The sequence below is a fragment of the Macaca fascicularis genome, chromosome 7 (genome assembly GCF_037993035.2).
Source record: "Macaca fascicularis isolate 582-1 chromosome 7, T2T-MFA8v1.1".
NCBI classification, from domain to species: Eukaryota; Metazoa; Chordata; class Mammalia; order Primates; family Cercopithecidae; genus Macaca; species Macaca fascicularis.
This window is the reverse complement of record NC_088381.1, coordinates 11,006,558-11,033,257: the sequence shown is the minus strand read 5'-3', so window position 1 is coordinate 11,033,257 and position 26,700 is coordinate 11,006,558. Positions and strand designations below refer to the sequence as shown.

Genomic DNA, 26,700 nt, shown 5'->3' with positions numbered 1-26,700 from the left:
CAGGCTTGAGCCACCGCGCCCGGCCCTAATAATTTTCTACTAGGAGATTTGGTACATCCCCAGAAGTTGTGTTTGGTTCAGAGAATAGTCTTCAGACCTAGAAAGGACTTGAGGAGTCCCAGAGAGGAGCTACATGGTCTGAACCATTTGATTCTCACAACAGAATGGAGAAAAACAATTCCAACCATGAAGCAATGCGGATGTTCATATATTGAATAGGGTAAGGTCAGTGCCATTGTCAGAGGAAAAACTCTTGGCCATCACAGGATGGGAGAGAAAGTTGCAGTTGTAAAGAATACTCAAATGCCATTTAAGGAAACGGGTTCTTCTGCCTCTATGCTTTGGAATATTTATGGCTAAGTTCTTCATTTTTGACATCATAAATATTTCAAAGTATTCTGTTCTAAGAGCCATTTCAAACAATTGACTAGAATTTCAGAGCAATTACATGACAGTTGAAACATTAGAATTTTTAAATTGCCCATAGTCCTATATCCCTAACAAGTATGTTCATGCTTGCATGTTCTCTTCTCATCGTTACTGTGTGCATACTTTCTTAGTAATGGCACGTAGAAACTATTCAAGCAGGAATAATTCTTGTGATGATTTTTTCTGTTTCCTTTTTTCTTTTCAAGGTATGTACTGGGTGGAGGAGCATTATGTATGGAACTTCTCACAAAACAGGTGATTATTTTCTTATAATATTCAATTTTCACCCTCAATAAAGTGTTTCGATTATGGGAAGTTAGGTTTTAAGTAGAAGGTTCTCTTAAAGAAATTTTGGTGTTTTTTAATTTATTTATTTTTTAAAAATTTTCTTAGCTCCTACTTCCAAGAATGAAAAAGGTCAACCAGTAAAATGAGATTGTACTTGGTGCTGAATCTATACTAGGATTGGCATCGAACTTTATTTAAAGTTCTAATTTGCTCACGTTGGGCACATAGAACGTCAGTTTGTTGTTTTTTGTGAGATTCTGGAAATGTTCCAATTTTACTTTTTCCCGTTGTCTCTAGACTTTTTAACACTGATCTGCTGCTGTTGAGGTACATGCCATTTTGTTAGGCCTTCTCAAGTGGGAATCAGGAATGCTGCTGTGTTCCAGAGACGTTTTGTTCTTCCTATAGGGCTGAAGCAGTGCCTACTCAATAGAACCGGTCATCGTGCAAAGAAATGCCACCAGACTCAAAGGCAAAGCCAGAGTGCAGCTTGGAGCAAAGAAGGTACTTTTATTAAGAATTTTAAAGAAACCAGAAGAGATGCTTTATATTTGTGAGCCTTCTTCCTGTCTTAATTCTTTTTGAGAGAATTCATTTCATTTTCATTTATTTTTTTTCTTCTTGTTATAAAGATGATCTATAGAAAATATAGAAGTATAAGAAAAGATACTGATAATCACTTAATGATTTAGTATCTGCTTGTTTAGTCTTTGTTATATTTACTGTAGGCAAACATGGCTACAGTTGTAAATTTGTTATTGCTTTGTATACCCTAGTAAGTTAAAAGTTATATGTACTCTGAAGTTTTGCAAAATTGAGTTCATGTTATAGAATTAATTCCCGATGAACTTTTCTGTGCTAGGCACTAGTCTTTTTCATTATTTCTTTATTCATTTATTGATTTATTTTTCCTTTTTTTCCCCTCTGCGCCTATACTTACCAAGTCTTTTTATTTGTTACTTTTTATTAACTCTTTCGATCCTCTTAATAACTTAAAAAGAGGGTATTACTAATATCTGCGTCTTGTAGATGAGGTAACTGAAGGTAGGTAACTAGTCCAGGGTCACAGGTGGCAGAGCAAGGATTAAAACCAGACAATCTGGCAGCCCAAGGCCCAACCAAGAGGAGCTGAGAGCCTGCACGGGGCAGAAGGATGTTGATGAGGCTGGTTTGCTGTTTAGTTAACATGAAACGCAGGCTGTAACCTTAATTCTAGGACATTCCCAAGAAAGCCTTCCAAAGCCATAGCTTTTTTACCATGACCATGACTTTTAGCAAGAATTTGTGGTTTAAAGACAACATGGTGCCCTGAGAAGCTTCCGTTCACTCTTACGGAGGGACTGGTAGTTGAGCTAAATAGTGAAATCCTGGAGCACACAGCCTTTAGAGGAGCTTCTGACCTATTTTTGTGGTCTGGAAAGACACCAGTCTTTCCCTGCTGCCCACAGTCTCCAGTTATTCATCTTCAGTGTTTCCTCTTCTGTGATCACATTCAGATGAGAGATCTGTTTTGTTTTTTCCAGGGTAAGAGGAAGGGAGTCACCACCTATACTAAGCAGTCTAGTCTTCTGTGTATAAATGAGCAGGGTTGAGCAGCCAAATTTGAGAACCTTGTGTAATCCTGACATTCTCCAAGAGAATCCAACGGGATGTCAGGATTAGGCATGGTGGTAAAGTGGTCTCATGTTAGTTGTGTCCACAGCTCTCATCAGAAGCAGACACAGATACATTTGTAGGGAAGCATCTCTAACTTCCCAAAGCTTAAAAGCAGGCAACTACTAATTCAGTGAAATCATAGCATTCAAGTAGTCAACCCAACATATTTCAGAATTGTCAGAAACAATGAATAATATGTTTCCCAAAGACTGCAGGTTTTGGAATTATCAGATGCAGAACACAGACTTCAAATATTAGAATTGTGAGAAAATAGTTACATGTGAAGTACATCTAATATATAAAAAAAGATGGACTCATAAAACTGAGCGAGCAGTGAGACCACCAGAAGTGATGAGGAAGATCTGAAAGGAAATGGATGAAATAGAACTTACAGAAATAAAATATATAGCTGGGTATGGTGGCTCACACCTGTAATCCAAGCACTTTTTGAGAGGCTGAGGAAGGAGGATGGCATGAGCCCAGGAGTTGGAGATGAGCCTGGGCAACATGATGAGAACTCATTTCTACAAACATTACCCGCCACCACCACCAAAAAAAAAAATAATAATTAGCTGGGTATGTGGTACCTGCCTATCATCCCAGCTACTCAAGAGGCTGAGGTGGGAGGATCACTTGAGCCCAGAGGCCGAGGCTGCAGGTTCGTGCCACTGCAGTCCAGTCTGGGTGACAGAGTGATACTCTGTCTCAGAATAAAATGAAATAAGGGAATACAAAATGTAACTGTTGAAATCAGAAACTCAGTGGATGGATTAGACACCAGAAGAAAGGAGTATTTGGTTAGATGATTATCTCCAAAAAGTAAACCCGTATGTTACACAGAGAGACATGAGGATAAATGATAGGGCAGAAGTTGGTGGGGTTGTTGGGGAGAGGGAGATCAGAGTGAGGTCTAAAATATGTCTTAGTATAATCCCAGTAGGAGATATTAAAATTACACTGGAAAGTGAGAGAAATGGAAGTTTAAAGGTGACAGAAAGAAGTCCACATAAATCAGTCACAACGAATGTAAATGGACTAAAGTTACCAGTTAGATGGATGAAATAAAACAATATCCAGCTGTTTTAAACCATCATATTTAAAATATGAGGATGTGAAAAGATTGAAAGTTTTTATAAAGGAGAGAGAGTGATAAAGATATGCCAGTACACATTAACCAAACAGAAGAGACGGAGCGTCAGTTTCAAACAAAATAGGATTTTGAAACAGAAAGCATTAGTAACGACTTGATGCTAAATGGCTGTTAATTAGGAAAATGTAGCAATTTTCATAGTTTATGTACCTATCAAGATAGTCTCAAAATACAGAGGAAAAACTGATAAACCCACAGAGAGAAATTGACAAGTCTGCCATCATATTTGGAGATTTCAACATACCCTGCTTACCATAAGTAAGTTACACAGAATGCCCATATATAGATTTGAATAACCCGCGAATGGACGTGGTATAATGGACAAATACAGACCTCTGTACCCAATAGTTAGATATTCTATATTCTTCTCTAGCATCTCTGGACTGTGGGAGAAACCTTTATTATATATTAATCCGTAAAGCAAGTCAGAAGATTTAAAAACATTTGGTGCCATCCACACCATATAATTTATAATTTAAATATGAAGCAGTTACGGTTAGAAGTCAATAATGAAGAGATTAACCAAAAGCTACATGAATTTGGAAATTAAACACCCTTGTAATTCATAGCTTAAAAACTCCAATGAAATTTTAGAATGCTTAGAAGTGAACCATAGTTAAAATACGAAACTTCTATCTACTCTGCTCTCTCACCCTCTCCCTCCCTCTTCCTATCTGGAACATTGAGGAGGCTAATCTTTTTCAGTGAAGAACACCTCAAATACTAAAAAGTAGAAAAAGGACAGAAGTCATTCTCTGATCTTAGTTAAATCTATAAGTTACTAACAAAACCAGAAAACAAATGTTGATTGGTGGAATTTTACAATTCATGCAAACAGCCCTTAGGTCACACAGGGATTTGAAATTAAAACTGCAGAATATCTAGAGAATAGTAATAATGCAATCGTTACGTATTAGCGACTAGAGGAGAGCTCAGAGGAATGTTCATTGCCTTAAAATCCTTATGTCATTAAGAAAAGAATGAAAATGAATTAAGCCTCTAACTCATTCTTAGAAAGGACAATCAAAAACCCTGAAGGAAAGCAGAATGGGGAAATGATTAAAGATATACAAGCAGAAATCAGTGAGTTTAGAAGAATAGAAGGGGCTAAATCCCCAGCGCAGTAAAGCCTCTGCAGAAACATTTCTTTAAACTGGGCTTTGAGTACGTTGCTCCTGATCATTGAAACTGGGAAAGGCCAACATTCTTATTTTCTCCTCGTGTTTTGGGTGGTGGGCAGTAGGGTTTGGAAGTGACTGCTTCACAATCATTTGGGAGCTTCAGGGTATATGTACTTTGTATACACAGTTTGTTTCTGAATCTTTTATTTTTGTCCTTTCTGTGAAAATATAGACTGATTGAAAAATACTTTTTCATTAATGTTAAGAAAAGCGTGTTACTACACATTTTATATCTTCGTTTTATAGCTGCATTATGGCAGGGCTTTACTATTTTAAAGAGCTCTTAGAAGTTGAAAAAGACTATCCTGTATAAAATGGGAGAAGTGGTGGCGGGGTGTGGTGGCTCACACCTGTAATCCCAGCACTTTGGGAGGCTGAGTTGGGTGGATGACCTGAGGTCAGCAGTTTGAGACCAGCCTCGGAAACATGATGAAACCCCATCTCTACTAAAAATATCAAAAATCAGTTGGGCGTGGTGGCAGATGCCTGTAATCCCAGCTGCTGGGGAGGCTGAGGCATGAAGAATTGCTTGAACCTGGGAGTCGGAGCTTGCAGTGAGACGAGATCACAACATTGCAATCCAGCCTGGGCGACACAGTGAGACTTTGTCTCAAAAAAAAAAAAAAAAAACCTCAGTGAGGCTGTTAGGCAAACGGAAAATGGAACTTACCTGTAACTAGAAGTTAACCAGATGCTTTCAAAAATGTAGGAGTTGACAAGGAAGTCAAGAAAAGAGGAAAATCATTTATGTGATCCCTATAGTAAAATAAACCAAAACCAAGGTAAAATTAGAAATAGAGGCATTTTCTAAATGAAATTCAAGGCTGCCAGATTGGAAGGACAATGTCAATATAATACAGTCTGTTCCATTAATGTTTAACACTTGTCCTATACTGACCTATACATTTGCCCCACTGATGAAATGGAATCTGAACTCGGGATACTGATACTGTGGGAAGAATGATAAAATCGAACTTAATTACAGCAACAGTCTAGTCCCTAGACCAGGCCCAAGAAAACAAAACAGAAGCATACTCAACTAGGATTAACAATTCAGTTAGCAAGGGGCCAGAAGGCCTATTGTAATTGAGTGGTTTTCACTCTCTGGATTACATGGAATTACCTGGAAGCTTTTCCACACCCAGAGTTCTCAGATGTTCTCATTTGTTAGGCCTGAGCCAAGGCCCAATTCTCTATTTCTGCTAGTTCATTTCCTGTAGGTAATTCGGATATATAGAAAGACTAAAGACTAAGAACAATTCCTTGAATATAGTGACAACCTCTACCTGGAATAGTCCAAATTCTAATTACCCTGATTCCTCCACCAACAGTTTCCAAAGTGGTGTACTAGAAACTCTTGTGAATGCTCTTTGGGGAAAAAAAAAAAAAAAAAAAAAAACTCATGGCCATATAAATTCATTATTCTGAGAGGTCCCGTTGAATTTACCAAGCATTTCCCAAATTGATTTGTTAATCAATAATCGCAACGTGCTGGGATTACAGGTGTGAGCCACCATGCCTGGCCTTCCATAAGGCATTTAAAGGCACTTCCAAAGGTAGAATCAACAGACTTGCCAAAAGTCAGTGGCAAGATCTCTAGACTCAGACTTGCCTTTAAGTTCCCAACCCCGGCAACCCAAAGCCAATTGTCTTCCCAGAACATCATCAGATAGCAATTAGCATGTGATCTTCGACTTCTCCAGATCAGCTCCAAAATGATATCTATTACTAACAGAGGAAACATTGTGAACTGAAGTCTGTAATACATAACATTAATCAAAAACATTTCTCCAGGTAAATGATTACATATAAAATACGTTTCTCACCAACAAAAGGCTCTATAAATTTCAGACTGATCTGATGACAATTTAACTTAGTTTTTAAATGCATAATTATGTCAAATAAATGCCACTACAAAGGCCTGCATACAATCTCTGAGTCTAAGGTCCTCCTTGTCTTCTCAATTTCACATTTGATTATGCATATATTTGAGAGAACATCACTCATTATTTGTTTTGGGAGTATTATTGAAATATTACTCGATATTTCAGATATTATGGAAACTAGTTGACTGGAAGTCAGTGGCACTCTTTCTACTAAAAGAGTGGGATCCTCATCAATAGACAGAGACAAATAAGAATATTCATACTACATCTATGAAGTGTCAGTATCAGGCAGTGGCTTCAAAGGCAAAGTGGTGGTTGGAAGTAAAGTGGAATGTTAATTGGCGAACGAGGCAGATAGTAAGAAATGTTGTTTCAATAATAATGTGAAGTACAGGAACACCTGTGGCTGTAAAGAATGTTGAGCCGTAGAGTCCATCGGAGATAGGAAAGGGAGCCTCGAAATATTCAGAGACTTGTAGAACGGTAGAGTAAATACCTAAGGTAATTGCAATGGATAGTGCTTGAAGTATTTGCTTTCGACTACCTTCTATCAGGCTGTCTACAACCTTGGAAGTTTCTGGAGAGCAAGAATCAAGTCTTTTACAGCTTCCAGCGTGCCTCTGTGTACACAACAGGTCCTCAATAAATGATTTGTTACCCTAGTTTGTCATAAAATATAGGACATGCTTAGCTATACAGCATGATGTGATTCGATCACACCCAACCTATGAGTGGAGAATAGCAGCATTGAATCTGTTTAAAAACAACACTCCCTATTTGCTTTTACCTTCATAATGTATATCTTTGGTTTCTATAATGTTGGTTCTACCCATATGTTTTTAGGTAATAGTATAATCTGTGGTGTGCCTAAGTAAAATTATACCAAGAATTTTATGGGGCCAAGCAAATGCACTGCTCTTAGTTTTGATTAAGATTTTAGATGTTTGAAAATATAAACTCAGATATTGGACAGTGAGGGTTTTATTTTGGCAGATGGAGGAGATTGAAGTGTTGGGATAAGACTGCTAGGCTCTTTGAGACTTGTGTACGGAGGTGGGGAGAATATACAAGTTTACCAAATCTTGTAAATTCTCACAATACTTAGTTTTGTGACTGCACAAAAACTGGCATTGTTTTTCCTAGGTCTCAGTGGAGAAATGTAAGCTGTGAGTTTAACATCCTGTTTACTGTGTTTTGGTCAGGATTTTGCAAGTTTTTGTGGAGAAAATTATATTGCTTTTTTATCCTGTTTGTAACATATATGTATATCAATATGCTTCCTTGTGTTTTACTGTGGTAAAATTGTATCTTGCATATAGAGAAATAAGACTATTAGAGTAAATTTTTAAAAATCTTTACTCTGAGGTGTCAGCCTTGTCTAATGAACCGTATGTTTAGGCCTTGTAAATACATCACACTGGAGCCCAGCATGGTGGCATGCACCTGTAATCTTAGCCACTTGGGAGGCTAAGGCAGGAGGATTGCTTGAACCTAGGAGTTTCCGACCAGCCTGGGCTACATAATGAGATCCCATCGCAGTCAGTCAACCAATCAATCAGTTACACAAAAAACATCAAGGTCTTTCTTGCTCTTTTAGAATGTCTTTCCCAGACATTCTAACAAATGTCTCGGTGCCTAAAACAATGAAAAGGGTTTATGATAGAGTTACAGAAGTCATCAGAGAAAGAAAAATCCTGGACAGATTGCAAATATATACCAGTTGTGAATTCCTATGACTGCAGTTGAAATCCAGCGTTATTTTTGTACAGTCTTTTTGGGTGTGTCTGTGTTTAATAACTTGTTTTCAAATTTAGAGGACTGTAGCTATGGATTCTTCTTAGAGAACTTCACCTTGAGGGGCTCACAGTTTAATGGAAGAGAACTAGAAACCAAGAATTCAATGCAGAGAGTGAGGTTTTGCAGTACAGGGTGTATATAGGGTGTAGAGAAGTGCTGTGGCACCATATTCTGGCCTCATCTTCTACTGCTCTAGACTTCCTGAAATGCCATTTCCTGACCCTAGCCGGACCTCTCTCTGTAGGCGCCGTTCTCTCTCCTTGGAACCCTTTTCCACACCTTCAGTGCCTGGCAAAGTTCTATTTCTTTGGAAGCTTCTTGACGCCTGCCTCTAGCTCATCCAAATAATTGATTTGTCTACATCTCTGTTATTTCTTTATAAATAATTACAATCAATTCTTATTATTTGCAGTAGAAATATTCTATTATATAGAGTTGGTCGGAAGACTGAAATAATCAAATACCAAACCTTTGTTTCCAGTGTAAATATATGCATATATACATATCTCACTTAGGTTATAATCTTAATTCCGAAAAACAACTCATCCGGGTAGATTGAATTTTCTTTATTTCCAAAAGAATAAAGGAAGTACAGAAGTGTTAAGTGACTTACCTGAAGCCATTCCGCTAACAGGTGCCAGAGTTATGATTCAGACCCCATCCAATTGGCCCCAGAGCCACAGCATCTTACACTACCCTGCACTGTCCTCTACTGTCTCAGTCCTCAGGTCATCTTTGTAGGAGAGTTGAAACAGGAAGACAGAGGGTCACATTATTTGACCTTAGTTGGGGACATGTGCAAGGAGTGACAGAGTTTTCATTACTGTGTGTCTATCCAGGAGTCACCTCAAAAGCTCCACGAGTTTTAATTTGGGGATTACAAAGACATTTTAGCGAGTACACAATTTTGCAAATATGGGATTTACAAATAATGGGGGTCAACTATATTTGTGAGTGACTGCTAGGGTCTGTTTCATGGTAATCCCTTCCCCCAGTAGTGTGCAATGTTTCTTTAGCTTCTTTGATAGTTTATTTATTCATTCATGTATTTATTATGTACTTACTCTAAGCCAGGCTCTGCTTTAATCTGTGATGAACAAGCTAGAGATTAAGGTCCTGCCCTGTGGAATTTATGTAAGAGTAAGAAAGACAGATAGCTAAGTCTGGAGCTCAGCGGGTGAGGCCCAGGTTGGAACTATAGATTCACTTGACCAAGGTGTAACCTGGTGTGTGCCCTCCTACTGCACATCATAGTTCCGGAAGATTTCTGTTCTGTTCTTGTGTATAAACTCTTCCTTTTGAGCCTCTGTTCGTTGACACATGTCAACCTCTACTTGTCTTCTGTTGATTTTGAGGCCACTTGCCCATGTAACTGGCAGGACATTGAAGAAGAATCATACTGACCTGGTTCTGCTACCTACCAGCTGAGTTACTTTGGTCAAGCTCTTGGACTTCTGAGCCTGTTTCCTAATTTCAAAGGTGGTGATATGATGTGTTAGGCCCTGGTGGGTTTCAAGGAAGAGACACACACGTATGACCTTTGGTGATGAGGGCCGAATGTTAACTTGGATGGAACACCATCCAAGCAGCCACATTGTCGCTGGTCCTCATACTTTCAAACCCTCACAGAACATTAATTTAGCAGTATTTAGGATAGGATTTGAGCTCTGAAGAACTGCAGTGTGATTATTTGTTCATATGGCTATTTTCCATACTCGACCATGAGCTCCATGAGGGCAGGGTCTACAGTTTCATCTTTCTATCCTAGGCACTCAGTTCAGTGCCTGATACATACTAAAGAGGCACAAATGTTTCAAAAGTTGAGGAATTTTCAACTCTTCCTGAAAGAATGGGAAGATATAAAAGCTCCTCAGAGAAGGTATTATTTAAGCTTTTTTCTCTCTTTTTTTCTTTCTTTTTTTTTTTTTCAGATGAAGTGTCACTCTGTCACCCGAGATGGAGTGCAGTGGCATGATCTCAGCTCACTGCAACCTCCACCTCCCCGGTTCAAGCAATTATCCTGCCTCAGCCTCCGGAGTAGCTGAGATTACTGGCCTCCACAATTACGCCAAGCTATTTTTTGTATTTGTAGTAGAGACGGGGTTTCACCATGTTGAAGTAGTTCAAGACTGCAAGCTGGTGTTGAACTACTGACCTCAGGGGATCTGCCTGCCGTGGCCTCCCAAAGTGCTGGGATTACAGGCATGAGCCACCATGCCCAGCCTATTTAAGCTGATTCTTTAAGGGTGAGTAGAAATTTTTTCCAGGTGACTAAAACCTTGAGCCATTATTCCAAGCAGAGACCAGCAGGTGCAAAGACAAAGGGATAGAGAGATGTTGAAGTTTACCAAACACTGCTAGATTAAGAAAACAAAAAGGAAACAATCAAAATCAAAACTTAAAATTAAAAGTCACCACTAAAAACTGTGAATGGGCTTGGCAAGACGTCACATCACAATTGAGTTAGCTATGACTGTAGACACTCAGTAATGGATATAAGTTTTAGGGAAAAAACATAACATTTGCAGGTTGTTGGCAGAGTATCCAGAACGATTTAGAAATACAGATGTTGAATTCTGGGATTAATTACACTGTAATGAAATCATTTCCTTCTCTGTGTATGAAGCATGTATGTGTCGCACTCTGTTCAAGGTGCTGAAAATCAGACTCTTCTCAAGGAGCTCATGAGCAATGAAGGGAGATGGATGGGTGAGCAACTGATTATCATGTGACAAGTGAGGTAATAGAGATATGACTAAAATGCTATCTAAAAGAGAAGTAAGGCATTCCTCGTAATATATGGAGTGCTGGGGAAAGATTTCTGAAATGAAGGTGGCCGGGCCTGATGGCTCACATTTGTGATACCGGCACTTTGGGAGATGGACGTGAGGGGAACCAGGAGGATCTAGGAGTTCAAGACCAGCCTGGTCAACAGAGCAAGACCCTGCCATCTCTATATTTGAAAAATAATTAAATATTTTTAACGAAGTGATGTTTGAGCACTCTGGAACACCGTACAAATGTGGGAGAGACTGAAGGAATACATGCAGCTTAATTTGAGTTTGCATTTTTTGAAATTTTATATTGTAGAAGTATACATATTTACTGTTGTGAAATTAGAAAGAATTGATAGACAAGGAGGGCAGTCTACAAAGCACTCCATAGATCCACCATACTGAGACAGTGCTTAATGCTTTGATGGATTTATTTAAACTTTCTGTGCATATCATATATTGTATGCATACATGTGCACGGTTAAATAGAACGGGTTCTCCTTGGTGTTCTGTGTATCCATTTATCGTTATGAAGTACGTCCCCAAAGAGTACGTTTGCTTTGCCCGAGAGAGTCTTTTGCTACATACTGCTGTACGTAATGAAAACTAAAAAAGGGGCTAAGTTTTCAGCCTTGTGACCTTGTGGTGATTCAAGCAGAGGCTTCATCAAAGGCAGATTCAGAAATGAACTTGGTGTGTGCAGGTGGTTGTGCTTAACACTGTTGTTTGTAATAGTATGATAGGGATGATTTCAGTGTCCGCCAACAGGAACTGGTTAAGTAAACTGAGGTGCATCCAAATGACGCATACTGTGCAGCTGAAAAGAAGAATGAGAAAGACTCTGCACTCACGTAGAAGAACTCGGATCGATGGTGTGTGTGTTTTAAAAGGAAGAAGGAGTGGTATCGTAGGTGTGGTATGCTACTTTTTGTGTTGAGAGAGAAGAGTGAATAAGAATATAGATGTGTATTTTCCAAGATAAATTCTGAAATGATATATAAGAAACCAATTAAAAGTGTTTGGCTGTGGAAGGAGACTAGGACTGTGAATGGGATTTTGCCACATACTTTTATAGATAGTTACATTTAGAAATTTTCTGAACTATATATTTGTACACATGACCCTTTTAAAAATAAGTGAATGAAGGAATGAAGTAGGATTATGAGAAAGAGATAAGGAAAAAGGATCTAAGGGGCTGCCCATCTTTTTAGTAGCCAGTGAATACTAATATGTAACGATAGCAGCAAAAATTGGAAGAGTAGCCCCAGGAGGGTAGGGAGTCAGCCTTTCCTTTGTCTTTTCCTCAATTTCATATGTTAACATATATTCTGAGAACGATAAAACAGTTTGAAATGAAAATGTCTCCAGATCTCTTAAAATAAAAGGAAGATGAGCAGCTGTATGTAGTGCACTTCCCAGAAATGGGCTGGATTCCCTCAAGAGGCAGGAGTTCTAGCCTACTTGGGATGCATACATACAGGAGGAAAAATAAGAAAAAGAAAAGAGATTTAAAGATAAATAAATGGAAATAACACTTCTCCTTGATTATAAAGGAAATCACATTCTTTTTGTAAGAATTTGGATGAGAAATATTAAGAAAAATCTTTAATTTGCCACTCAAAACATTCTGGTGTGTTGTTTTTTATACTTTTTATACATGTAAATATTTTCAAAAGTAGAATCATATTAGATAGTGTTTTGCCACTTACTATATTTTGGGCATACTTCTGTGACAGGAAATATATCCTAGCATCATCATTTTTAATAGCTGGATGTATATTAAGTTTATCATTGCCGCCGCAGAGGTGAATTTTCTTATATATACATTTTAATGGAGTCGAGCAAGCATTTTTGGACTGAATTCATAGAAGTAGAATTTCCGGAGGGTAATAATTTTGAGAGTCTTTAATAGAAATTTTCAAATTATCCTCCAGGAAAAGTGTCTCAGTTTATACTCCCACCAACAGGAACAGAGCTCCAGGTTCCCCATTCCGTTTGTCATCTTTGTGCCTTTATACAGAAAATGTCATTGTTTTCATGACATTTCCTTGATTTCTAATGCTTTTGAATCTTTCTTATATACCTGTTGACCGTTTTTATTTTTGTGAGAAGTGACTGTTTCTCCATTGCCCATTTTCTGTTGAAAATCATTTGTTTTTTGGGGTTGTTTTTTGTTTTTTTTTTGGATTTTTTTCCTGAGTAATTATAAAGATTTCTCTACAGGCTAAAGATACAATACTTTTATTTGTCATTGAGGTTACTAAAACTTTCTCCTAGTAAGTAATTTGTTATTTCTTTCTATTTTTCTTTTCTTTCTTCCTTCCCTTCCCTTTCCTTTCCTTTTTTTCCTTTCCTTTCTTTTCCTTTTCTTCTTTTCTTTTATCTTTCGTTTCCTTCTTTCCTTCCTTTTTTGTTTTCTTCCTTTTTTCCTTTACCTTCCTTCCTTCCTTCTTCCTTTCCTTTCCTTTCTTTTCCTTTTCTGTTTCCCCTTTCTTCCTTCCTTCCTTCCTCTCTCCCTCCCTCCTTCCCTTCCACCCCTCTCTCCCTTACTCCCTCCCTTCCTTCCTTCTTCCTCCAAACTCCAAAGTCACATTTCACTTAATTTTTATCCTGGCAAATTTGAAAGTATTTTAACTTCGTGATTTTGGTGTAAACAGGAGCAGGAGAGAATGTAATTATCTAGGTCTCACTCTGTCACCCAGGCTGGAGTGCAGTGCCATAATCATAGCTACTGCAGCCTCGAACTCCCGGGAAGAAGCAATTTTCCCACCTCAGCCTGCCAAGTAGCTAGCATGACAGGTCTGTGCCACAATGCCCAGCTGCTTTAAAAAATTTTTTTTGCAGAGATGAGAATTCCCTATGCTTCCCAGGCTTGTCTTGAACTCTTGACTTCAAGTAATCCTCCCACCTTGGCTTGTCAGAGTGCTGGGATTACAGGTGTGAACTACTGCTCCTGGCAGAGAGTTTAGTTTTGTTTGCTACTGCTGTTCTTGGTATCTTCTCATCTTTGAGGTTTTGGTGCTAGTGCTGAAGTATTACACTCACCGTCCAAGGTTTACAGGACTTTTGTTTTAATACGGAACAGATGGAACTGTTTAGTTCTGCATCTTTGCAGGTATACCTAATGTGCCGACCAGGACTCTGCTTTATATCCATTGAAAGCAAGAAGTAATACAGTAAAACTGTGCCTGGCTAGAGGCTTTGAAGGAATGGAGTGTTCTGTTTGGATTCTATTCACTTGGAAGGATGAAGGTGAAAACAATTCAGAACTTAAATTTCCTTTGAATGCAATTTGGAAGTATAGCCAATGGTTCCACTTTTCTTCTCCAGTAAGTTTGGACATTCTGATCTACTTGGTGTTTTATGATAGAACTCCTAGTGTGCCTGAGACTTAGATTGTGAAGATACTTTTCTAAAACTAGCTGTCAGAGGATATAAATGGTTTTCTATGAGATAAGGCTGGATGACAACTAATACTTGTACGTATACTTTTTTGACTGAACTTCTGATTGCCACTTGTTTTCTTTCGGAACTCATGAAAATAAAACACATTGGATGGAGGGTGGGAGTAGGAAGGAGAGTTATGTGTTTTAATTACATGCCATTGCTGCATATCGAGACACAACATAGAGTATCCCTGGCTTTTGACGTACAGAAGAAAACACATTTTTCTACCTGCTGTACGGCAGAGGTTCCCGAACACCTGGAAGGATGACTGCAGCACAGATTGCTGAGCCCTGCTCCTGAGTGTCTGATTCACCAGGTCCAGGGTAGGGCCTGAGAATTTGCACTTATGAAAAGTTCTCAGGTGCTGCTGGTGCTGCTATTCCAGAGACTACATTATTGAGAACCACTCTTGTCTACTAACTGTAAATTGTAGAACTCTACACAAAAGCTTAGTTTGGTCTGGGATAAGAAGCACACAGGTTATGGAGCAAATCGTGAAAGATTCAACCCTTGATCCCAGCCTTGTGTGAACTCCAGGTACCAATTAGTACACAGTGACATACACAATTCTTGGTTTTCGTGATTGCAGGTGATAGCCGAGTATCAAGTGAGAAATTCAGTTTTGTTTGCAAGGCTTAGAGAGGCCAGGTGATTCTAGAAAAATGGGCCTTGTGTTTGTTTTAAACCGGTAAAGAGCTTTGAGTGCTTATTAAATTGAAAGCTTTTAAAATCTATTTTGTTTTGTTTTGTATTGTATTGTATTGTATTGTATTGTATTGTATTTCTTTTGAGATGGAGTCTTGCTCTGTTGCCCTGACTAGAGTGCAGTGGCGTGAGCTTGGCTCACTGCAACCTCCGTCTCCTGGGTCCAAGTGATTCTCCTGCCTCAGCCTCCCAAATAGCTGGAATTACCGGCACCCACCACCACACCTGGCTAGTTTTTGTAGTTTTAGCAGAGATGGGGTTTCACCATGTTGGCCAGGCTGGTCTCGAACTCCTGACCTCAGATGATCCACCCGTCTCAGGTTACAAAGGTGCTGGGATTACAGGCTTGAGCCTCTACACCTGGCCCTAAAACCTCTGTGTTTTTCCAGATACTAAACATGCTTCTTGTTTGAGGAAAAAAAAAAAGTCTTAACAATAACGTAGGAGAATAAGAGAAACGTTTTTCCAAAAAAGAGAAATCATTGTAATTATCTTATTGGAATGTTGAATAATATAGTCTGCTTCATTAATCATCAAGCATGCTATGGATTTTCCATTTTTATAAGATCTGTATCTCAGTTCAGGTAATACTGATAATTTTGTACTGTATTTGAAGATAAAAATATAGGCCAAAACCATAGACCTTGCATAGAAACTGGGTAATGAAGACAGCTCTAGATAAACACATAGATACACACACACAGACACACATCTATATATAAAGTATGCACACATATATTTTTTAAAGTTTTAAAGCTTCTAAAGCAAAAGCTGGCCTCTTCCCTCTCCCAGAGTGGGCAGCCCCTCCTCTCTTTCAGAGTGGGCGGGAACAGCAGGTGCATGAGTAGCTTTCCTTATGAGCCAGGGGTCCTTCTGGACATAGTGCTGCCTGGCCACGCCCCTTTCCCTTTCATGGTTCTCCTTGACCAATAGGCTTGGAGCATTAAGGCCACGCCCCTATTCTACATTCTACTGGTACCCTGGTTACCACTCCTGTGGCTCAGTCACACAGCTGCCTGGTAGGTGACTGGAGGTCTTGATCAGTGCTCGCTGGGATTTCGCTATTGTGGCCCCAACCCCACCTCCCTTTCCCGCCCCACGATGGCAGAAGAAACTCCACAGAACAGATTGGCCGCAGCCAAGAAAAAGGTAAAAACGCACCAGGTCATGGCCCCCAACCCGGCTACAGATCCCCTCCGACGACAAGACTGCTGCCAGAGCCCATATCACTGCTGAGGTACACTGGACAGGGCCCTCCAATGCAGGTGCCTCTGGACTCCCCCCGCAAAAGTCTTGTTAGTCAGCCCTGCCCCTTCAGCATCAGCCCAGTCCCTGCCCTCGCCAATCACCCCAGGGTGACTTTGGGCGGGTGACTCCTGGGGCTCCCCACTCCATTACTAGGCCCTCACCTCCTGCCGACCCAAGCTCGACCTCCCTGGACTCTTTGCGCTCTTCTGTCCAAGAGCCTGGGTTCCCCAGCCCCAGGCCCCACCCTTGCCAGTCATCCCTGTGTGACTTTGGGCTGGTGACTCCTGGAGTTCCCTGCTGCAGACTCTGCCCTCCTCTCCTGCTGCCTCAAGGTCAACCTCCCTGGGCTCTTTGCACTGGCGTCTCCAAGGACCTGGGTCTCAACCCTGTGTTTCCCTCCCCCATCGTGGAGTGGTAACTCGGACATTGCGCTGATGTGGTCCCTCCCCCCAATCAGGAGGAGTGGAATGTAGTGATGTCACAGTCTGCCTGGGAACTGTCATTACTGGAAGACTGGCCTTTGATCTTATGACCCAGTCCCCTAAGTGTTCTCACCCCATTTCTGGTTCCTCTGCTCACAGTGCAAATTTCCAGCTGGAAGGGGAATGGAGACTGTGGGACCTAGGAGCAAGAGGTTCCAGGCTGCCTCACTCCCTTAACATCGACATTGACGGGGGGAAGGACTACACTTCCCCTGTGAGCGCAAAACGTTGACCGTACCTCCAAGTGGCAATGGGAGAATGGGTTTGGTTTGGTTTTCTCCCAGGCTTCTACTTTCCAGAGAGATTCTAACATTTTTTTCTGAGTTCTCCACCTTATATTCTAATTCTCCATGGTTCTGGGACCAGACTGCCCTTCAGTCAGTGGTCTCTGAAGTGAGATTTGCTCATCTTCTGTGGAATAGATCTTGGGAAACTGAACTTGACAGCTTGACTCTTCCTCATATTATCTCGACCTGGGGTACTTTGAATGCCACAGGATAAATGTGAGACATCTTTCTGAAGCATCAGTTTCCCTTGATTCTCTTGAGATCAAGAGAAAAAACATGAATATACTTAGGGATGACAGTCACATAGGTTTCTAAGAGAATACCAGACTTCTCTCTGAAATGAGACTGGGTAGTCCTCTTTCTGATAAATCCCCGGGTTTCACAGAAAGGCTGCCTTCTGCCGTGAGGATACATTGATATAGAAGTTTGAGAGCTACTGGTGCACTTCTTCACACTAACAGACGTGTGAGGATGTATGACTCTAAACCGCAGGGCATACAGTTCCTGCCTACTTAATGTTTACTTTTCTACCTCTGCCTCTGGTTTTGGTCCCTGGCAGCTGCTGATTCTTGGCAAGACCGCAGAGCTTGGAGTCAGAAGACTGAGTTTCAAAGTTCCAGTATCGCCTTTTTCTTTTTCTTTTTTTTTTCTAGCTATGATATCAATCCCTCTCAGTCCCTAAAAGATTGTGACAACACCTCTTATACAGCTGTTAGTGTCGTTAAATCAGATGGTGTATAAGAGTATTTTGTAAAAACTCTAAGGGAGGATGTGGCTGTAGGGACCGATAGGTCTCATGAGGATTACTGCTCTTCTTTCCCACAGTTAAAAGAATATTGGCACAGAAACAGCCCTGCTGTTCCAGCAGAAGCAAAGAGGAACAGGAAAACAAATGGCAGTAGCCCTGAGACATCCACTTCTGCTGGTTGCCACTCAGCTCGGGATGTGAGTCTTGGTGGCCAGGCTCCTGGGGACAGGGGACCAAAGGGGCAGTAGAGGGTAATTGTTAAGATTGTGGATGGACCGTTGGGTACTGGTTAAGAATTCTGGGTTTAGCCAGGCACAGTGACTCATGTTTGTAATCCCAGCACTTTGGGAGACCAACCCGGGCAGATCACAAGGTCAGGAAATTGAGACCATTCTGCCTAACATGGTGAAACCCCGTCTTCACTGAAAAATACCAAAAAAATTAGCCAGCATGGTGGTAGGTGCCTGTATTCCCAGCTGCTCGGGAGGCTGAGGCAGGAGAATGGCATGAACCAGGACGCGGAGCTTGCAGTGAGCCAAGATCTCGCCACGGCACTCCAGCCTGGGAGACAGAGCGAGACTCTGTCTCACAAAAAGCAAAAAAAAAAAAAACGAATTCTGGGTTTGAATCCTGCCTTTCCGTCTGCTAGGGATATGATTTAGGGCAAGTTGCTTGAGATTTTCGGGCCTCTTTTTACACATCTGTATAATAGAGGTTCTATTGTTTGACTTCCCTTTGTGAGGTTTAAATGAGATGTCTTATTGTTGTTTTTATGTTAATCCCTAGTACATGGCCTGCTGTAAACACTCAGGGCACCCACGATATGGTCATTGCTCTTTGATTTTCCTCATCCCCAGTCTCAAGGGGAAGCCAGGACAATGAGAACAGCCACTTGCCATCAGGAGTCACTGATGTCAGGCCCCAGGGTGGGATGGTGGGGAAGTAAGAGTCATGAGAGAAGTTGGCACAAAGGAGTTACGGGACAAAGGGTCCAAGAGAGGCAGAAAAGAAAATGTTGCCAGTTGATGTGAATGAAAGGAAGTCAGAGGGCTTAGACACTGAGGGGAACAGAATATGTCCATGTGTACTCCACGGGGCGGGCCCTACATCATGTGCTACCCTGAAGGATCTGGAGGTGGGAGGCTCTGGGTGGAGGTGCAGTGACCAGGCAGGCCAGCCCTCCAACCTCCTCCCACAGCAGGGACTCGGTGCCCCTCTGCCAGCTGAGACAGCCCACACACACCCCAGCCCTAATGATTGTTCTCTCTACCTCTCCCCCGACTCCTGCTCCACCTCCTCCCCTCTGCATGCACCTCAGAGCCCGTGCCAAGAACAAGCGGTAGTCCTTGACTCGAGGTCCGTCAAAATCAGTCGACTGAATAACACCATCAAATCTTTGGTAAGGGTCCAGTGGGATCCCCTGATTCCAGGCTGCCAATCCTGGGCTCCAGTTTCCTCTTGGGGCTCTGAAGAAAGGGGCTGGGGGCCGTGGGGCAAAGGACAAATGGGGAGCTGGGGTGCCTAAGCCTCACCTGGAGGGACCCCAGAGCACACACCATGGCTGTTCTTTTGCTGCCCTCTTTGCCGACTGTCTCCTCTCCACACACCCCTCCTGGAGTCCTTGCTACACACGCCCTGGGGTTGTTGCCTCTTGGGGAAGTGCAAGCCTGACTGGTTGTCAGGGGCCCCGTATTTCTGCCGTGACTCAGTCCCTGATTTGCTCTTTGATTCTGGACAAGCTGCCTCTCCTTTTTGGGCTCGTGTTTCCAGAGGAGGTAGTGAGTATCAAAGGTGTCTGTTAGCTCTGAGAGTCCGAGATTTAAAAGCCCCCTAGAACGGAAACCTCAGGGCCAAGAGCTCCTGTGTGTCCTTTTCCATCCTATATATACGGTGAAGAGCCGTACCTGGCCCATACGTGCTCAGTTAATGTTTATTGAATGAACGCACTTTTCTAAATCACAAGCGGGCAGGAGGGGGGCCTTTCTCCAACTCCATCTCTAGAGGTTTATGTTCCTGTGCTCTCAAGAGATTTCAGATTCAGACTTTGAGTTCTGTGGCTGTGGGTGAAAACCAACAAAGACCCAAATCCTCTGTCCTTGGGACCTTGAGGAGAGTTGACCAGTTTGTGTTCCCATTGGGTCTGAGAACTTTGCCTTTAAAATCCATTCCTGGCCCCTGCCTACCGCTTCCTGGCCTGGGGAATAGAGTTGAGGGGGCCACCCTCCATCACCTTAATTTGACTCTCCCCACAGGAACAACAGAAGAAACAAGTGGAACATCAGCTGGAAGAAGTAACGCGATTTCTTTGCTCACGACATGATGGCTGGGTTTGGGGGGCACTCAGATGTAGAGGCTCCTGTCTCATCTCACCCACTCCCAGCCTGGGGAAGAAGGCTCACCCCTCAGATTCCACCCCATCCCCACAGGGTCCCTGATAACCTGGTCTCATGGGTGGGCCTGTCCTGGGGCATTGGTGGCATTCTGGGGGCATGTCTCTTGCTGTGCCACCTCTGCCTCCCCCTGGTAAGAGCTCTGTCTTCCTCTTCCTATAGGAAAAGAAGGCAAACAACGAGAAACAGAAAGCCGAAAGGGAGCTAGAGGTGAGTGGAGGGTGTGAAGTTTTCTCCTGTCCTCCGGGGAATGTTTCTTTCCTTCTCTTTCAGCACTTGCTTGGCTTTTCTCCCAAAGGTTCAAATCCAGAGATTGAACGTACAGAAAAAGAAACTAATTATTGACGTGTATCGCACGAAACGCTCTCTCATATACTTTGAAGGTGGGAATCTGGGCACCCTATCATCCTTCAACCTGGCACTTGGATAGGTCTTTAGTGGGAGTCCTTTGGGCCCCATCTCAACTCTCTCATTACAGAAGAGTCGAAGGATCTGGCTGCCCGCCTGCAACGTTCATCGCAGCGTACGGAAGAGTTAGAGCGGGCTCTGTCTGCTGTCACCGCCACACAGAAGAAGAAGGAGGACAGAGTGAGTCTGACCACCCGCCCTGTGCCCTGGGAGCCCGGCTTCGCAGATGGAGGAGTGAGCCTAAGGGTCCCTTCTTCAGGATGGAGTGGCCTGCCCAGGAGGCAGCATGGCTATTTCTTGCTGCTTTTGTGTCTGGTTGTTAGAGGCAGCCTGGGGCTGAGTCAGCTGCTGTGGGTGAGTTGGGGGGTGCGGTGGGGAGCGAGCACTGGACACAGAGCTTGGAGGCCAAGTGCCTGCCCTGCCCTTACCTGGCTGGGGTCTTGGCCAAGTCCTAGGTGGGGTATTGGGTACTTGTACTGTGAAGGTACAGAAGAGTACCTTTAGTATGTTACCATTTCTGTAGAGAGGAAACGTGTGTGTGTGTGTGTGTGTGTGTGTGTGTGTGTGTGTGTGTACATACTATGAAAATGTACATAAAATAAGACTGCAAGGTTCATAAAAAACTCAGGAGAGAGCAAGAGAGTGGCTGGGAGATACTTCCCTTCTGTACCTTCTGAATTTTGGACTTTGCGAATGTATCATCCTTTCAAACAGTGAACAAGAGATTCAGTTTCCCCTTCCTATCTGTGTCCCCCAGCAAGAAAAATGGGCTTAGAGAATCAGATAGATCTAGCTATTCACATCCCAGCTCTGCCTAAGTGATCTTAGACAAGCACTTAACCTCAAATACTCCATGTGTTTTCATGTACACAACAGAGGGAATCATAGTAACTGTCTCCTATGGTGGTTGTGAGGATTAAATGGGATTGCTAGCATGGTACCTGGTGAAGCACTCCATAAAGGTTCAAACAGTGCTAGTCATAACAGTAATAACAAGAGCAATATTAACTGATCTCTCTGGGCCTCTGTTAGGCAGCTGTAAATTCGATCTCTTTCCCGGTCCCTTCCAACTTTACTGAGTTCTTTTAAAAACCAGACCACGGGTAAATGCCTTGATCTGTACTGACTGTGTTGTATATTGAGCCTAGCCCTAGCCTGTTTAAGGGGCACTGTATGGAATGGCCCAGGTTCCCCAGATAGAAACTTCTCACTCTTCACCATCCAGTCCTCGAGCCGCAGTGAAACACTTCTCAAGACGCAGTTAGAGCGGTCCTTACAGGAGCGGGCACTGCTGAAAGCGCACGTGACACAGGTGAGGTTTTGCAGAGGGAGGGATGTGGAAGGAAGGTGACCCCAGGTGGCCAGGAGCAGGTGAGGACCAGTGACAGCCCTTCATAACTTCTGTTCCCATTCTTGCAGGTGAAGGAATCGCTGAAGCTAGTACAGCTACAGAGAGATGAATATGCTGAACATATAAAAGCAGAGAGGGCCCAGTGGCAGGAGATGATGAGGAAAATGTCCCAGGAGGTGAGATCTGACCCTTCAGCCCCCCCATCTTAGATAGGTCACTGGATCTTTCTGGGCATCTGTAACATGGGAATATACAGCCAGAGGTGGTCATGGGTCTGGGCTTTGTGGAGGTGGGGGCAGAGAGGCAGATGGTAGCCTGTGGAGCCACCAGCCCCTCTCTCCAGGGCCCTTTTCCCCTGTGCTTTGGGCAGCTTTGCACCTTAAAGAAGGAGAAGCTGCATGACATGCATCGGGTGGAGGAGCTGGAGAGAAGCTTATCCCAACTCAAACACCAGATGGGTAAGATGGGGCTGATGTGACCTGGGAGCAGGCCTGGCATCAGAGGGGGCTCTGGGGATGGCTTAGAATGCCCCAGGGAGGTGGGTGGATGGAAGGGCTTTGAGGCAGAGGGAAAGAGGTCTGTGCCGGGAAACAGCAAGTCTTGTTATCTCCATGAGCCTGAGTGTCCCCATCAGCAAAGAGGGCCTGTTGTCAGCCACCCACAGTGCTCACCATCTAAAAGCGGTTGGAAGATTGGCTACTATCCGGGTGGGAGGAATCATTAGCAGTGAGGCCAAGTTTGGGGAGCCTGAGAGGAGCTGTGCACCAAGAGGAGGGTGTTTTTTGTTGGTGGTGGTGGTGGTGGTTTTTTGTTCGTTTGTTTTTGAGAATCTAGAGGCCCTTATTGTCTGCTTCCTTTCTCAGCTGAACCCCAGCCCCCGGAGCCCCCAGCAGTGCCCGCTGAGGAGGAGCTGCAGCACCTGAGGAAGGAACTAGAGAGGGTGTCAGCAGAGCTCCAGGCCCACGTGGAAAACCATCAACACGCAAGTCTCCTGAACCAGCCACAAAAGGAGAGGCTTGGGAGGCAGGAGGAGAGGCTTCAGCAGCTGGCCGAGCCACAGAGCGGCGTCGAGGAGCTGGTGCGTTGCCCCACCTGCGGAGCCTGCCCTCCTCCCTAGCCCTCCAGGCCTTTGTTTCCCCACCTGTAAAAGGGGGCAGTGTAGCCCTCACGTGAAATGTTACTTCTCAAGGCACCTGTGAGCCAGAGCCCTGCTCTGGTGGCTGTGGGAGAGAAGAGATGATTTTTCTAAGCTGCCTCCACCCTTCCCGGTGCCATGGGGGGCAGACACCGAGTTCTAGGGTCTCCAACTGCAGTGGGTGGCTGCTGATTGCTTCTCTCTGTCCAGAACAATGAGAACAAGAGCGCACGGCACTTGGAGCAGGAAGTCGAAGAGCTGCAGGAGAAGCTGGGCCAGGTGAATGAGACAGGAACCTCGATCCAGAAGGAACCAGAGGCAGCGGTCCCAGCCCCAGGGACTGGGGGCGAGTCTGTAAGTGGGGAGACCCCCCAGGCCCTGCAGGAAGTCATGGAGAAGCTGGAGGTGAGTGAGTCCTGGAATAGGCCAAGAAGGGCAGGGGTAGGCAGGTCGCTGCTGAGAGGTGACCCCATTATTTTGGCTCCAGAGCGGCCTTATGGACCTCCTGGAGGAGAAGGCGGACCTGAGGGAGCGTGTGGAGAAACTAGAACATCGATTCACGCAGTACTGGAGGGAGAGATGCCATCAGTGAGTGGGAGGCCAGAGCAAGGCAGGGGGAGCTGCAGGGCCGTCGGAGGGGCCCCAGGGTCTGAGCCCCGTCCTCCCGCAGGAAAATTAAACACCTTATAACGGAGCCAGAGGGCCGTGCCACAGAGGCCACACCGGGAGGAGGACATCATCAGGCCGGCCCAAGACGACGAGATGAAGGTAGGGTGTGCAACCTCCTTGCGGGGGTAGGGGTCGGGGGTGGGGGTGGCGTGAAGGTGGGGGCCGGCCGCAGCCTGACACCTGAGCACCCCTCCCTCCAGGTGGAGCTGCTGGAGCTGCAGGAGTTGCTGTTGCGGCTGGTGCTGACCGCAACAAAGGGCACAGAAAATTCCTGGCCGCTGCCCAGAGCCCTGATAATGAGCCCGGTCCAGGAGCCCCACCGCCCCAGGAGCTTGGGGCTGCCCACAAGCATGGCGGTGAGTAGAGCCCTCAGGCGGGGCGGGCAGGCAGGAGCAGGGGGTTTGCACTGTGCTCACATCCCCGCCTCCCTCTCTCCAAAGATCTTTGTGAGCTGAGCCTCAGCGACAGCGCCGAGACTGGGCAAGGAGAGGCCACGGAGGGGTCTCCCCACGACAACCCCACTGCACAGCCCATCGCGCAGGAGCACCAGGAGCACCAGGAGCACCCAGGCTTGGGCAGCAACCGCTGCGTGCCGTTCTTTTGCTGGGCTTGGCTGCGGAGAAGAAGGAGATGAACATCACCGTCATCAAAGAGCTGATCAAGACATTTTTTAAAAAGAAAGTTGTAGGGTTGATCTCCTACACAATTCATTTACTTCATTCGAATGTTAGAGCTATTCATGTTTATTTGTGTTTCTAATTTATACTTTAAGTTTATTTGTAAAAAGTTAAAAGAGATTGGGTCTCTGTGGCCTTCTCTGAGGTTCACTCTGGCATCCTTTAGCATTTTTCGTTTTTAATTTCATAATTGTAGGTCATTAGCATGTATATCGAGTTCGCCCTTATGTGGTGGGAGTTCAAACACACAAAGACCCACTGTTTGCACAAAACTGTTCTCGCTGGTTTGGAACAGGCTGCCATGCTTTTTTAATGTTATTGCAGCATATATGTTCATTACAGAATTCAGATAAAATTTGCTTATATTCTGCTATTATGTTGGAGCTAATCTTAATCACAGTGAGCCCTTCATTAGCTCAATATGCGGTTTCCCCTCAAGTGTGCACTGTTGATTACTTTGTACTATATGCCACCGTGAGTACTGATGTTAGAGTTGTTTAAAGGCGGAGAACTGGAAACAGCCTTTCCCCCATTTTCTGTGTACTGGTGATGGGAGTAATAAATTCTTTCAAAGGTACTGTTATCTTTCAAGTAACTTCCCTTTCACCCTGATAAATATCAGTGACTGGGCATGACCTTCAGATAGTGTTTAGCATCTGTGACCAATCTGAACATAATGTGTTGATCAGGTGCCGATGGGTTAAATCACACGCTGGCATATTTCAGCTGAATGTCCGTCTGGAAAATAAATTTACTGTATTAACTGAAATTCCATTCTTTGTGTAGGTATTTGTCATATATTTAAGAAAAAACTAAAAAGAATGGAAATGGTATGACAATAACGTAAGTCTTCAAAGTGCATGCAGTCTTTTGCGATACCTCATTCAGCCAAGTATTTGTGCTCTTCCTCATTCAATGTAAGGCAGCTTTCAATTTGCTTAGAAGGCAACATTGGAAGGTTAGAGTTCATCAGAAACATAGAATGCTAAAATGTGAGTTCAACTGAATAAATGTGAAAGTATTGGATTAAACCTGATAGGTTTTCCAGAAACGGAAAAAACTCAGCTCTGAAACTTTTCTAAGCTGATTTTTAGAAAATTTGAAAATGTAAATCAGCCCTATGCATAATATAGTTTCTCTAAAACTTTATCTTAAAGAGTCATTTTAAAATAATATAACTATTAAAAAATGTAACTGCTATCTTAGTGTTCTGAAATAAGTTAAAACATTTTAAAATATGAACACTGTAGTTTAAAAGAATGAAACGGTGGGAAGGAAAAGTAGAGAAAGAAATGCCTATTCCAGCCCAAAGCTTTATTTGCCAAGTTTTCTTAGAATGAATTTTACCAATTTATGAATTCTTGTAAACAGAATTTATACTGGAAATACTGAAAGACTTTTCCCCTAACGTGACATTATTGACTGCTGGTGTGATGCTACTCTAATGTAATAAATGATTAAGTTGTTGCAAAGTGCTGTTTTTGCCTTAAAATTTTATTTTGCGAGTCTTGAAAACTATAGTGTTAAAGGTATTGATACTGTGCAAATGCCGGGCATGCTTGGCATGAGATAATCTGTTTCATTTTTACAAAATTGTAATATAACTATGCAAGTGTTTATAAAAAGAACACAGATTTACAGAGTTATGGGATTTTAAAAGTTATGGAGTGAAAAAAGTTATGGGATAAAAAAGTGAAAAATTGTGGCAAAAATGTAGAAAAAAGTTTTATGCAAAGTTACCAAACATTATGAAAAAGAAGTGATGGGATTTAAAAAACAAGTCATGGGATAAAAATAAAAATTCAAAGCAGTTCCGTGTCAGCAAAGCCTGGAGAAGTGGGGCTGGAGTCTCCACCACCACCATGACCCTACCACCCCTTCCCAGTCACCCCTTTACAATTAGGGTGGCAAGACAAGACCTTAAAAAGTAAAAATTTTTAAGCATGACTCTGACGGCCTCCTTACTCTCAGCATAGCAACTTTTCTCTCAGG

The 26,700-nt window shown here is 43.1% G+C and overlaps 1 protein-coding gene and 1 pseudogene across 4 annotated transcripts in view; both read left to right on the top strand.

Moving 5' to 3' along the window:
- LOC102133441 (golgin subfamily A member 8A-like) overlaps positions 1–26,180 on the top strand; it is a 34,457-nt gene extending 8,277 nt beyond the window's left edge. Inside the window, exons 2-18 of one of the 4 annotated variants that reach the window (XM_073995436.1) lie at positions 636–684; positions 1,126–1,221; positions 18,156–18,275; positions 19,397–19,477; positions 20,331–20,369; positions 20,631–20,678; positions 20,767–20,851; positions 20,947–21,056; positions 22,102–22,188; positions 22,296–22,403; positions 22,598–22,685; positions 23,091–23,209; positions 23,573–23,767; positions 23,850–23,950; positions 24,033–24,130; positions 24,232–24,387; positions 24,472–26,180. In XM_073995436.1, the coding sequence (XP_073851537.1) occupies positions 22,380–22,403; positions 22,598–22,685; positions 23,091–23,209; positions 23,573–23,767; positions 23,850–23,950; positions 24,033–24,130; positions 24,232–24,387; positions 24,472–24,665 (975 nt within the window). In that variant the 5' untranslated portion in view covers positions 636–684; positions 1,126–1,221; positions 18,156–18,275; ... (5 more) ...; positions 22,102–22,188; positions 22,296–22,379 and the 3' untranslated portion in view covers positions 24,666–26,180. Of the gene's footprint in view, positions 1–635; positions 685–1,125; positions 1,222–14,228; positions 14,491–18,155; positions 18,276–18,965; positions 19,478–20,330; positions 20,370–20,630; positions 20,679–20,766; positions 20,852–20,946; positions 21,057–22,101; positions 22,189–22,295; positions 22,404–22,597; positions 22,686–23,090; positions 23,210–23,572; positions 23,768–23,849; positions 23,951–24,032; positions 24,131–24,231; positions 24,388–24,471 lie in introns of those variants that run through there. The other 3 variants (XM_045395250.3, XM_065547730.2, XM_065547732.2) reach the window with 3 other exon arrangements.
- LOC135971772 (uncharacterized) lies at positions 16,354–17,221 on the top strand (annotated as a pseudogene).
- Positions 26,181–26,700: the final 520 nt, after the last annotated feature.